The sequence below is a fragment of the Ictalurus furcatus genome, chromosome 28 (genome assembly GCF_023375685.1).
Source record: "Ictalurus furcatus strain D&B chromosome 28, Billie_1.0, whole genome shotgun sequence".
NCBI lineage: Eukaryota > Metazoa > Chordata > Actinopteri > Siluriformes > Ictaluridae > Ictalurus > Ictalurus furcatus.
Window position 1 is genome coordinate 9,439,767 of NC_071282.1, and position 14,775 is coordinate 9,454,541.

General features: G+C 37.9%; 1 protein-coding gene across 3 annotated transcripts in view; it reads right to left on the minus strand.

Annotated features, from left to right (window-relative positions):
- Nucleotides 1–1,591: 1,591 nt before the first annotated feature.
- The window catches only part of ncs1a (neuronal calcium sensor 1a), a 61,131-nt gene continuing 47,947 nt past the window's right edge, over nt 1,592–14,775 (minus strand). The window contains exons 7-8 of one of the 3 annotated variants that reach the window (XM_053617977.1): nt 8,032–8,150; nt 1,592–5,438 (exon numbers count right to left, since the gene is read on the minus strand). In XM_053617977.1, coding sequence (XP_053473952.1) covers nt 8,052–8,150 — 99 coding nt within the window. In that variant the 3' untranslated portion in view covers nt 1,592–5,438; nt 8,032–8,051. The other 2 variants (XR_008385028.1, XM_053617978.1) reach the window with 2 other exon arrangements.

The following is a 14,775-nucleotide window of genomic DNA, read 5'->3' on the forward strand; positions in this document are numbered from 1 at the left end:
AAAAAGCATTCCCCACACTATTACACCACCTCCACCAGCTGTTGCCGCAAGGCAGGTTGGGTCCATGGATTCATGTTGTTGGTGCCAAATTCTGACCCTACCATCTGTGTGCCTCAGCAGAAATCAATTAGAAATTCATTAGACCACACTACGTTTTTCCAGTCTTCAGCTGTCCAGTTTTGGTGAGTCTGTGCCCACTGCAGCCTCAGCTTTCTGTTCTTGGCTGACAGAAGTGGAACCTGACGTGGTCTTCCGCTGTTGTAGCCCATCTGCCTAAAGGTTTGACGTGTTGTGCATTCTGAGATGCTTTTCTGCTCACCGCAATCATACAGAGTTCGTTATCTGAGTTACTGTAGCCTTTCTGTCAGCTTGAACCAGTCTGGCCATTCTCTATTGACCTCTCTCACTCAACTGCCGCCCACTGAGTGGTTTTCTTTATTGCACCATTCTGAGTAAACTCTCGAGACTGTTGTGTGTGAAAAGCCACAGGAGACAATCATGCGATAGTCAAAATCACTGAGATAACATTTCTCCCCATTCTGATGGCTGATGTGAACATTGCCCAAAGCTATCTGCATGATTTTATGCATTGCACTGCTGCCATACTATTGCCAGATTAGATAACTGCATGAATGAGTAGGTGTACAGATGCTCCTAATAAAGTGTTTGGTGAGTGTATTTCGACTCTGCCCTGTTCTTAAGACTTTTACATGAGTTTGTGCTGAGGAAAAGTGATCTGCTTCAAAATAGATCTGCTACTGTGTTTTATTTCTGTTATATACTGTAGTCTATTTTTAACAGTGTCATGTAATGTCAGTAGCAGTTTAGCTATAAACTATAAGCTTCCCTTACTTTTTTAGTCTTGTCGCACCAATGGAAAAATATAGAAGCTAACTTTTTGATGCCATGTCTTGGCTACATTCAGAGTAAGAAGAAAAATTTAATTAAAATTTTCACCAAACTACTGTTTTAAATGTGGTTTGTAAAAATTCCTTCACACTAGTATTAATCCTCTCTGTCCGTTACATCAGAACATGTGATCAAAATCCATAATTACCAATTAAATTTGGCAACAGTGTATGGAACAGCCACACTTCCAATCCTCATTACACCAGCTTAAGAGAGGCAGTGAGAAATCATGTTTGATTTAATTATCCATGTGACACACGGAGCGAATGGTATTTTGGAAGTGTTACTCTCACTTTACTATGCTAAAGAGCCTTACAATCTTCAGCACAGTATTGTGAAACAAAACTGCAGAATGTCACAGTTTGCAAACTGTTAACTTATATAGGTATATATGCTAACTAGGAGTTAGCATCTATAACTAGGAGCAAAAATATTGTTTCATGATACACAGTATGTATCACAAAACATAGTTCTGCTTAAATGCCAGGAACGAAATGGTGTTACATTGAAAAAAAGGAGGAATTGATTTTGTTTTCATTTATAAATGGAGAGTATTTAACCAAGAGCAACATGGAATTAAAATAACTGTTAAGAGGAAAATTAACATCCAATGTTTCATTAATGTGAGTAACAACACAGGGCCAGATGAACTTAGCTGTGTGAACCTATTTTTAGGCATAATTATAATTGTCCTCCTCAACCATATGCATTTGTGGGAGGATCATGCAAAAAGTGGGAAGTGGGACTAATTGCAAATTCTGTTCGATGTACTAAACTTTGGGCAAATTAGTGCCATGTGTGTGCTCAGAGATTTATAGGCAGTGCTGTCATGGATTACCACAGAATCAAGCTATTATTGAACTGCCAGTATTGTGAATAATATGACTTTTGTGATCTGCAATTTTCCAGATACAGGAAACACACTTTTATATGAAGTAGCTTATTCTGTAAAAAAAAAACAGCTGTACCATAGCACTGTTGAATTCTTAATTCTGACTGGTCAAAAGGTCTTGATTAACCCTTTCTCACAGTACAAACTGACTTATTGGGCATTTTCAACCAGTATAAACAAATTAATTATTTATTATAAGATTAGTGAGGACACTGTTGGGTTTCTGTGTGTATAGTGACTATGTGTTAGGTGCTGGTGGGCGATGGGAAAGGGGAGGGGTGTGAACCCCCTGCTGGGGAAACAATTAAATCCTCTTCACAATAACATTGGTACAAAGATAAAACAGACAGCACAACTAAAACTTTTCTGATAGTAAAACACTGTATACAACTGCCACAATAAAATTATAACATTTAACACTTGACATAGTCTAAGCCCAATTTAAGCAGATTTATAAAGTGTGTTATTTAACAACTGTATAATCATTAATATGGTAATACCTTCTATAAGGAGGTTTATGTAACATTCATGCAAAGAGTCTCAGGTGTCAGTGCTTGGCAACTGTCAGTAAGTTTTCCACTCTTCAGCATAGAAGACTTTCTAGTTTCTTCGCAACATGACAATCTGTGTGGTTTTTTTTTGTTGTTGGTTTGTTTTGTCAGCAAATTGCTGTGGTATATAAGGAATAATGAAATAGTCAACCTTGAGGTAGTAATGGCCCCCTACTTCGATTGCCTTATAACACATACAGTAAAGCACACTTACATAGTAATCAAAAGGCACATCAGCTGCATTAATGCCCTCCACACCAGTAACTTGTTCTGACATGATCATATTTAATAAAACAGATTTATTTTAGCATTATTATTCTTAAGCTAATTTCAGACACACTGTGAGTGAATTCTGTAGCTGAATTGCATTCCGTTTTGCTCTGTGTCTCCTGACACGTGTACGTCTAACCCAGAGTCTGTCAGTCAGTATGTTTACATGGACAACAATAATCCGATATTAATCCGATTAAGACAATACTCTGATTAAGAAACTAGCATGTAAACAGCGATTATTGATGACCTTAATCCGACTATAGTCATACTCGAAGTAAACACAAATCAAATTAAGACATGTGGAGTATTCCTTATTTAGTCGCATTATGGAAGTGCATTATAGACATGTACGCACCTTAATAACACTATTAACATCGTGTGGGAGTTTTCACCGCATTTTGCGACAGGACACACACACACACACACGGCAGTGCTCAACTGTTTGAGGGCAAACAAGAGAGCACGGCTGCGTCTGAAACTGCGTACTTACCTACTATATAGTAGGAGATATACATGTATTTTGGCTACTATGCAATAGGTAAGTACGCGGTTTGGGACGCAGCCCACGGCTTCAAGCAGTCGTCTATTTGCACGTACAGCATGACAAATAATTAACTGCACTTGAAGCTTTCGTAAAATTAAAAATGAAACACCCAAAACTGTATACGGTACCATAATGAAGACTAACTGTATGTTGATACGTGAAATTCTGGAGGGAACGTCGGACGGCGTGGCACGGTGATGTAATGACGTGTGCCGTTAATCGATCTCTGTTCTATAACATGTAAAACAGGTACATGAAAGGAGTAATCTAAAAACGACTCAGGTATACACCTTAATCACAATATTGTCTTATTCAGAATAAGGTCAATAATTAGATTACTGCTGTCCATGTAAACGTAGTCAGTGTTGAAAAGTTGTTAACAAAAACCATACACGTGATTCTTTGGAAACTGCATAGTGGCATAGTTTAAAACAATATTAATGTTATAACATCATATCACTCAGCCTTACTGCTAACTATATCACGTTTCAACATAGCTTGCTAATCAGGGGGAAAAGTTTTATTATTCTCAATTTAACTCCCTCTGTAAAAGACCCAGAGTTCTGTTTTAAAACCATTTTGATTTATTTATGAACTCCAGTAACACGTCATTACATACGTTATGATGTGAGTGTATTCACAATATTGACTGTGTTAGCAATACAGTGCTGAGTTCTTGAAAGGAACATGCAGCACTCCTAACCACTTCTCTAAGGAGACCAAGATGGGTCATTTATACTTTTTAAAAAAAGATTTATGCTTAAAAAGCTGCCCTTGATGTAATTCTTACAATTTCCCCCCAAGGTACAAATGATGGAAATGTACCTTCAATACTTAAAATAATATAGTTCTTAATGTTCTTAAATATGTTTTTCCCATGTCAAAGACTACAGGGTGTAAAATGTATGGTTCGAGTGTCAATACATGTAAATAATGAAACTTGAACTGTTTCCTGCCGCATTAACAGAAAAGTCAGCAGTTTGTGTAGACAAACAGGGAATGAATACATACTTTACAATTTCATCCTGTACAAGGTGCTTCATATTCAAATACGACTGTCCTGTTGAACAAAGTACTTTTTTGATTTCAGATTTGTTAGTACCATAGATAAACATATTATAATATGACCATAATAGCTCATGATGTCATTTTGTACAGAGAGATGTGAAGCTTCTGGCTGCCATATTGGTGTGCCTTCTCCATAATGTAAAATGACTTAATATGGACGTGATGTAAACACTGTTTTATCTAGCGTTACTCTAAAATTAGCCAATTAACCAATCATTTTCTTAGCTAACAAAGGTAGCTTGCTAGATTAGACTCTTTTTGTCACAAATTTCTGTTAAGCAAGTAAAGTGGATTGAAATGGAAAATAGTATCTGAGTTAAAATAAACAGAATTTTTCAAAATGCACCATATTAAGAGAAATCAGTAATCTGAAAATTGTGGAACAGTTCCTTTTGAGACATATGAGCCAAGGCTTAACACCTTAGCAGGTCTATAATATTCTATATTTAGCTAGAGAAGCAATACATCACCATATCAGAGTTTAATGCAAGTCACACGCCCCAATATGATCAGAGAAGCATCACAAGAGCAGCACAGGTTGCAGCAGTAATTTACACCACACATGTGATCAGAACAGTTTAAAACAATGACATAAATAGGTAATTAAATACTGGATGCATGTCTGTATACATGAAACCAAGTATATTACATTTTCACTTTATCTTCAAAAAGACTGGCCTATCAGGTCCAGTGAATCACAGCCTTTCATGTCATTGTCCATAATCTACAATTCAATAACACAGTTTAAAGTTTTATTCATTTATTATATACTCATATGGAAAGTGGAACATGTTGTCCTGTTTGGAGGCCCCTCATGAGTTTGATGTGTCTGAATGTCTTCATCTTGCTCCACCAAACAAAATAAAATGGACGGGTCTACTGGTATTCAGTAATATACTGATTTTTATATGTGCACTGCTCATGCATGGGTGCTTCTCTCTCCTTTAAAGGAAATTACTTAAGTCATCATATTCACAAGAATCTGGAGAATAATTCTGCAGAAGATGGCACTGTAATGTTGTCTTGACCTGTGTTTTTCTTTGACTATGCAGATGAATAATTGACAGCTGAGACGTATCCACAAGCATCCCCCACAATGCGCCAATGCAGTACATGGTCCAAGCAAGTGTGGGAAAGCAAGGAACACATCAGCTTCTCTCACAGAGCAAGCAGGATGGCAAAAATGGATTGTCGAGGTGGCCTGCGATCAGACAAAATGTCATTGAACAAGAAAAATCTATTTTGCAGTGGTGCTTGAAAGTTTGTGAACCCATTAGAATGTTCGATATATCTGCATAAATATGACCTAAAGCAGCATCAGATTTTCACACAAGTCCTAAAAAATGATAAAGAGAACCCAGTTAAACAAATGAGACAAAAATATTATATTATACGTGGTCGTTTATTTATTGAGGAAATTATCCAATATTAGATATCTGTGAGTGGCAAAAGTATGTGAACCTCTAGGATTAGCAGTTAATTAGAAGGTGAAATAAGAGTCAGGTGTTTTCAATCAATGGGATGAGTGAGTGTGAGTAAGCGCCCTGTTTTATTTAAAGAACAGGGATCTATCAAATACTGATCTTCACAACACATTTGTGGATTTGTATCATGACATGAACAAAGGAGATTTCTGAGGACCTCATCAAAAGAGTTGTTGATGCTCATCAGGCTGGAAAAGGTTACAAACCCATCTCTAAAGACTTTGGACTCCACCAATCCACAGTCAGACAGACTGTATACAAATGGAAGTGTATACAGTGATCTATCAACGAAGATCACTCCAAGAGCAAGACGTGTATAGTCCACAAGGTCACAGAGGAGTCAGGGTTACTTCTAAGCAACTAAAGGCCTCTCTCACATTGGCTAATGTTAAAGTTCATGAGTCCACCATCAGGAGAACACTGAAAAACAATGGTGTGCATGGCAGAGTTGCAAGGAGAAAGGCACTGCTCTCCAAAAAGAACATTACTGCCCAGCTGCAGTTTACTAAAGGTCACATGGACAATGGAAAAATATTTTGTGGATAGATGAGACCAAAATAAAATTTTTGGTTTCAATGAGAAGGGCTTTGTTTGGAGAAAGGAAAACACTGCATTCCAGCATAAGAACCTTTCACAATCTGTGAAATGTGGTGGTGGTAGTATCATGGTTTGGGCCTGTTTTGATGCATCTGGGCCAGGATGGCTTGCCATCATTGATGAAACAATGAATTGATGGAACAATGAATCTGTCCATGAACTGAATCTCAAGAGAAAGTGGGGCATGCAGCAAGACAACAACCCTAAACACACAAGTCGTTCTACCAAATAATGTTTAAAGAAGAAAGTTAATGTTTTGGAGTGGCCAAGACAAAGTCCTGACCTTAATCCAATATAAATGTTGTGGAAGGACCTGAAGCAAGCAGTTCATTGAGGTAACCCACCAACATCCCAGAGTTCAAGCTGTTCTGTACTGAGGAATGGGCTAAAATTCCTCCAAGCCGATGTGCAATACTGATCAACAGTTACCAGAAATGTTTAGTTGCAGTTATTGCTGCACAAGGGGGTCACACCAGATACTGAAAGCAAAGGTTCACATACTTTTGCCACTCACAGATATGTATTCGATTATTTTCCTCAATAAATAAATTACCATATATAATATTTTTGTCACATTTGTTTAATTGGGTTCTCTTCATCTACGTTTAGGACTTGTGTGAAAATCTGATGATGTTTTTGGTCAAATTTATGCAGAAATATAGAAAATTCTAAACTTTCAAGCATCACTGTAAGCACCAAATTGCTAATATATATATATATATATATATATATATATATATATATATATATATATATATATATATATATATATACTCTCACCAGCCAAACATGTGGCAGCAGCACTATAGGTAAAATCATGCATATACAGGTCAAGAGCTTCAGTTAATGGTCACATCAAATATCAGAGTGGAGAAAAACATGTGATCTCAATGATGGAATCTGTACATCTGAAGACTGGAAAAATATTGCCTGGTGAGCTGCAGTCCACTGGATTTTTTTTGTTGTTGTTAAAATACTCAAGAGTTTCTGAAATACTCGAACCAGTCTGTCAGGCACCAACAACCACGACAGGGTGAAACGTCACTGAGATCAATTTTTTCCCTCATTCTGATATTTGATGTGAGCATTAACTGAAGCTCCTGACCTATATCTGCATGTTTTAATGCATTGCGGTGCTGCCACATGATTGGTTGGTTACATGAATGAGCTGGTATACAGGTGTTTCTATTAAAATGGCTGCATAATATAATATAATACAGTTTCAACTGCGAAATAGTTCTTAGGGTTGTCATTCTGTTCTTCACAAGCATAACTTTTTAGTTTAATTGTGTTTGCACAATTGCTGTTTTTGTTGTAAAAAATGTGGGTTGCCAGTCCATCAGAGGGCACCATGCAAACACACTTTCACACACACATTCACACCTGGGGCAATTTAGAGCAGCCAATCCACCTACCAGTATATTTTTATGCGGTCAGAGGAAAGCAGAGAACTCAGAGGAAACCCAAACAGACACTGGGAGAACATGCAAAACTCCACACAGACAATAACAATAAGTTCATGGCAGACTCAGTGACCCTGGAACTGTGATGCAGCAGCGCTACCCGCTGCACCACTGCAGTGTACAGCAAAAAACTGAGTTCATAGCAATGTTGTTTAAAGGCTTGTGTTTCTAAAAGAATTCAGAATTTTGTCTCATAACTGTATCATTGTCCCAGTAAACAGTGAATAGATGGAGAGAGATGGATACTTACTGTGCCATGTTGAAGTCTGGCTACACAAGTCCATCATAGAGTGACAGCGCCTGTACAATGGAAGGATCTGCCTTGGAGCCCTCTTGAAACTCCTGTAGTGTCAACATCCCGTCTGCATTCTGGTAATGGAGACATGGATACTTTCCTCAAACTCAAACTTAGAATCAGTCACAGGGCTGTGCAGTGCAACAATACTGTCACAGTGCCTAGGTTAAAAAAAATCACTGAGTGCTAAAAAAAGATCACAGATGGTCCTGTGAATAAGAATTTTGTGTTGTTGTGTATGTGTGTATACACATCCATAGTGCGTTCATGTTATGATGGCGCTATGGTAAATTCATAATAATGACTAGGTGATTCCACTCAGAGGTTGTTCATCTCCTCCATCTCCAACAAATTTGCCACAAGCCTCCAGTCGAAGTGACATATCCATGAAATTGGTTGTTAGTAGGACTTTTTGTTGTTTGTGTTCCTGTTAATTAAAGTTAAAACAGGTCCATGATAAAGCTTCAGACTTAAGGTATTTTACATTGTTGTCCTCATCAAAGCTGTTTTGTGTTCCAGTTTGCCAGTTCATTGTATCAATAAGGTCATACAGTATAACAGGCCCCTACTAGCTTAGTGGTCTTGGTTAAAAACGTATGCATGTAACCATCAAATTTCACAAGTCATAATTTGTGTAGAAGAAATACAAGAAATAAGTAAACAACACATGTAAAAAAAAAAAATGCAGCAGTAAAATAGCCAGTCTGCCCAAAGGTGTCTAAAACCTAATTGTGCTTTTCTCACACATTGAATGCCGTGCTAAGATTGCAGTTGGATAGTTATGTGCTGTAGTGAAAATAGACACAAGACACAATCAATACAGTTTGTAATCAGATACCCAACTCCTAAAATGTCATCATCATCAAAACAGAGAAGAGCACTTACACACTCTCTATAGCTCAGACAGACATCATTCGAGTGAACAGGCAATGATGAGGCTCATGTTTAAATGCCAAAAGTGTTTAAATGACTTTGGTGATGAGACAGAGACTGATGTCGATGATGTTAATAAGCTAAGTGATAACTCATTTCCTGTTGTAAACTTATAGTCATTTTGTTTTAGTAGATTTGGTTGTAAATGTATAAACAGGTGGGGCACCTTTCAGTGGTATTTGAATTAAATCTTTAAAAGTAATTTTCTCCATTTTCACTTGTGCATAAAAATACATGCAAGTAAGATACTGATTTCAGATCAGCAAAGTCAGTAGTTTTCAGCACTATATATAGTAGAAAATATTAACATTTGACACACATTTAGCAATAATTGTTAGGATAGTATTCATTCAATAGGATTCATTCAAGAACTATTTGAAAATATTTATTGCAACAAAAGGAATTCTGCTATTCGTACAGACAAAGAACATTTTCTGATATCTTTAGAGCCTTTTTTTTGTAATAGTGTAGTTCTTTTCTTGGTGCAGACTAAACTGTGATTTGTAGCATAGTACTCTGTAATAGTGTGCATATGTTACCTCTGCATTACATAACATTACACTATATTCACATTAAAGAATACATAAGTATTATTAATACACTAGGCATAAACAGTATATAAATTTGAAAGTACACTTGTTTTGTTTTGGGGCGGGTGATTAAACATTTTTTTGAACTCACAGTGGATTGCTGGCCTCTGTATAGCAAAATTTCTCAAAGACAAGCTGAATACTTTACCACTGCAGTTTGTAATCAGATACCCAACTCCTAAAATGTCATCATCATCAAAACAGAGAAGAGCACTTACGCACTCTCTGCACAACAAAACTTGAAATAAAAAAGTAATTGGTTCTGTTTGTGTCACGAGTCATCTCAGATCACTCTTATTTTAACAGCATGAGTGTCAACCAAAGTGCCGTATAGTAAAATAAAATAATAATAAATATGAATTTAAGTAAAGGCAGACTGAATAGATCTGTTGAATAAACATATTCTGAGTGCATTGCATAGATTAAAATGAAGGTGTATATTTAGACATACTAGTATATCAAAAGTAAACTAAGTATACTTGACAATGTACTTGCAGTACTACAGCTTTTCTAGTAATCATTGCTGCCTAAATAAAAAGTTAACATTCTACTGGGTGATTTGTGTGACTGACAGGATGAGTATGTGCTGGTTTGGATGGTAAGTTTTCTGTAGTTTACTGCCCTAACTAAGGACTGCAATGCAGTTTGGAGTGTGATGTGTTGGAATGGAGATTGAGATTGTCTGTAGTGGTGAGAAATACTGTGTGAGAGGTTCTCACTCCATTAATCAGGGAATTAAAATATCTTGGTTTGAAAGTCTACTCAAGCCAGTGCATTTCTGACCTTTAATATAATCTGTCCTTCATGGCTTTGGTGCAGTAAGGGCTACTGCAGCACAGGGGCTGGACCATGATTTACTGAGTGAGTATCAACAGACAGTTATGAGCCCATGTATGAAGCAGATAATAAATAGAAAAATATGAGAGAAGTATGAGAGGCATGGCTTATCAACATTGTAAACGATGGTATTTATAGGCCTACACATATAATTGGATATTTTCCAATTTTAATGCAAACAGATGGCCAGACAAATATATAATTGGATACTGTGTAAAAGTCTTAGGAAATGCTGTAAAGCATAAATGCCTTCAAAAATAATGAAAGTAAACATTTTCAACATTAAAAAAAATACTAAAAAGAGCAGTAGACAGCACTAAATTAAAGAAATATTTGGTGTGACAACCATCCGCATCAGTAGTCTTAGGTACACAGTACACATTAGTCCCAGGTTTGTGCAGTTTTATGAGATCATTGACTGGTAAGTTTTTCTAAACATCTTGGAGAGCCTGCTACAGTTCTTCTGCCCACTTTGACTGCCACACTTCTGTTTTTGTAGGTAATACTTGACAGCAAGCATTAATGTTTTGTCTGAAAAGTGGTCTATTATGCAGTATGTTACTTTCTTTACTGACTGTGATGGAGTGTGATGTTTGAATGGATTCAGAGAGTGGATTCACTACATATAGACTGCACAAGTCCTGTGTGACCAACAGACAAAAACAAACAAACAAACAAACAAACAAATACTATTTACAGTCTAGGGTAAAGAAGAAAAATTATTCTCAGTTCAAACCGACTCCATTAGCCCAACAGCTACCCATTGGCTAAGCTCCAGCAGCCACTTAACTATCCTAGTTTCAACTACAGTCTAGGAAATAAGGTAAGTACCTTATAAAATGTACCAGTAAATACATTTTTCCAGTTTTAATTAACAATATCTCTCCTTGTACAAGGGCCCCTTTCTCCACCATAGAGTGTCCAGTCTTTATTGGAAACAATTTCTGGCTAAATACACTGCACTGGCCTCAGGTCAACACCCTCACCCTGCAGTAACACTGCTCCGGTTTCACTATCTGATGCATCTGTCAGTTCAACAAAAAAATTTTTAATAAAAAATATGGGCTCTGATGAACTGGCTCTGAGCACAAGCGTGGAAGTCTTGGAAGGCTGCTTCACTCTCCTGTGTCCACTTGATCTTTGGGGGTTTGTCCCTTTTGGTCAGATCAGTGAGTAGCAGTGCATGGCTGAAAAGGTTGGAGATAAACCCCCGTTACCATTTGCCTAGCCCAAGAAAGAATTTCACCTTCCTCAAGGATTGGTGCTGGTATTCCTCTGATGGCCTCCACCTCATCGACTTGTGGTCTTTGAAATGTTTTGCAGTAGCTCCATTTAACTCAATCTACATAACTTTAACATGGTATAGGCCACTCACTGGGCACACAGAAAGCATTCAGCTCCTTTGCTGCTTGACACAATGGTATCTGCCAGTATCTTTTACACATACGTAATGCTAAAACCTTTACCCAGCCTCTCTATCAGTTGGTCAGCTCTCTGCATCAGGCAAGGGTCAAAATCCGATACTGTGCTGAATTTTTAAATGTCCACACAAAACTGTAGTCCTCCATACTTTTTTTTTTGGAACCAATACCACTGGGATACTTTTGGACAGTTCAATCTCCTCCAGCTCCAACATTTCCTCCATCTCTCAGGAATCTATCTCGCTGGTACCCTGCAGTTTGTCTGTTGAATAGATCCTGCTTTTGTAAGACAGATGTGGTGTTCTGTGATGTTCAGTCTTCCTGATTCCTCTCTGAACAGATTTGTTGTAATTCAGCTCTTTACCTACATCTGTTGTTGTTGGCTCAGATGATCTGTTGGTGCAGTATCTTCCTCAATGGCACATGCCCAACTCTCAGCTTTTTCTCACCATGGTCTCAGCATGTTGATGTGGAAGTTTAACTGAAAAATCTTCTTCTTCTTCTTTCTGTCTGGCAGACTCAGTTCATATGTAGCTGCTCCTCATTTCTCTGTCCAACTTTTCTCTTGCTGTTAGGCCATATTCTCATTCTTGAGAACATAGGCCAGGACATTCAGACCTTCCTCTGTGTTGTCCCCTTCCAAAGCCTCTATGAGGAAGTAGAGAGGAAGTATAACTGTCTTCTGTGCAGATAATATGGAAAAAAATCCAATTGAAGCTTGTGGGGCTTCACTGTATGAAAAAAAACATATGGGAGCCAGGTATCCCAGTCAGCTATGGTCTCCATCATGTACTTGCCCAGCATGTTCTTGTGTGTTTTAATCAAACACTCCACCTTCACGCCAGTTTGGGGGTAGTATGGTATGGTATGGGGGTTTTAATGCTCCTAACAGTGTGAACACCTCTTTTATCTGCTGTGTTATAAAATTAGTGCCTGGATCTGTCAGTACTTTACTCAGTATGCCTGCTCTAGAAGTCACTTGTATTAGGGCATTTATTATCTGGCATATTTTTCAAAGGTAACATATAGCGAGTTATGTAGTCACAGATTATCAAAATATAATAGTTTCCCAAATGACTTTTGGCAGGGGATCTACTATAGCCATGGCAACTCTTGAAAATGGCACCTCATGATTGATTGACTGACGTTATTAAAGGGTCAGATTTCTGTCCTGGGGCTTTTAACTGGCACTCTGGACATGATTTACAAAATTCCACCCCATCTAGATACTGACTGCTATTCTATCAATTGTTTTGTTTTGTCCTAGTTGCCCATAGTACTGAGTGTCCCAGTTTTAGTGCTTTCTTTCTGAGAGATTTAGGAACCATTAAGTACTCGCTCACCTCCTTGACTCCGTACAATTTATCTTCCTTAAGAATAACTCGCCCCTCTCCTACATATATAATGTATAATGAATCTTTATTTGTCACATATACATTACAGCACAGTGAAATTCTTTTCTTCGCATACCCCAGCATGCCAGGAAGTTGGGGTCAGAGCACAGGGTCAGCCATGATACAGCTGGAGCAGAGAGGGTTAAGGGCCTTGCTCAAGGGCCCAACAGTGGGGGCCTGAACCCCCGACCTTCAAATCATTAACCCAGAGCCTTGCAGTGCTGGGGCTTGAACCCTCAACCTTCTGATCAGTTACCCAGAGACTTAACCGCCAAGCCACCACTACCCCTTAGACCACTTTCATTTAGTAAATAATGAATTTTAAATGGTTCATCTTTTTTTCTGAGGTTATGTTGCTATGTAACACAATGTTTCATTGCTAACAGGTGTTTTAACTGCTCCACTATTCTACTGCCATAACTTTCTCTTGTCTTTTGTCCCTTTCTGATTGCTTTCTTTTGGGCTTCTTTGCTATAGGTAAGTCATTTTTACGGCTCAGCTGATTTCTTTTGTTTAGCTTAGGGTATTCACGCTACTTGTGACCTATATGGGTACAACTGTTGCATTTCAGTTGTGTTTCTTTCTTAAAGTTGTTGTGTGCGTTTTTTCCCTTTAAAGTTTTCTTTAACTCAACATCCTTGTGCAGTGGTACAAGTACCCTGCTATTTTGGACCAATGTCAACCCCTCTCCCAAACTTACCAGTCACAAAGCTGGATCTGGGTCTATCTCTGACAAGCTGTAATTCATCTTTTACTTGTCTCATTACCATATATGCTTCCACCATTTTCCAGTGCTTGTTTCACGGATGATGGGCTGCATTCAAAAATCTAAGCCTTCAGCTTTGGATTCACCATTTTAGAATACTGTCTAGTCCTCTTTAGTTTTCTTGCTTATAGTTATCCATTTCTCATATAGGACCTTCAATCTTGTTAAGAACTCTGTTGGCATTTTGCCCTCAAGTACATTGTTTTCTCTGAAGTGCTGCCTGTTAGTTTCTTTACTGATTTCATAGGAACAAAGCCTCATCAAAGTCCATGGCCACATATGCTGTCCACATATTTACCTTGAAGCAGCATTACAAGATGCAATGCCCACTCCTTTTTGGGCCACCTAGATCCTTGAAGGCAATGCATTCAAATGCCTCTACGCACATCCTCTTGCAACAGACAAAACTGACATTGTAGTGAATGCCACCTTTGTTCTTGTTTCACAGCTTCTCTTTCAAATGGCTCGTCTCTTTCATGCTAAGCTTGGATGAAGATCTGGAACATGTAGCAACGGCACTCCACACTCACAGTGCTTTTATCTGTTGCAGACCCTTCACTGCTGCCACCATTTGTGATTGTGTCTGACACTTGAGTGTATTCATACAAGCTCTACAGGTAAGCTCCAGTGTTCTTTTATTTCAATCCCCTAAGTCACTCCAAGCCCCTAACTCACTCCTTAAATCTGGGGGCTGTAAATAAATATAAAATAAACATTTAAGACAAGCTTAATATTTAAAAAATAATAATACCTAAGAC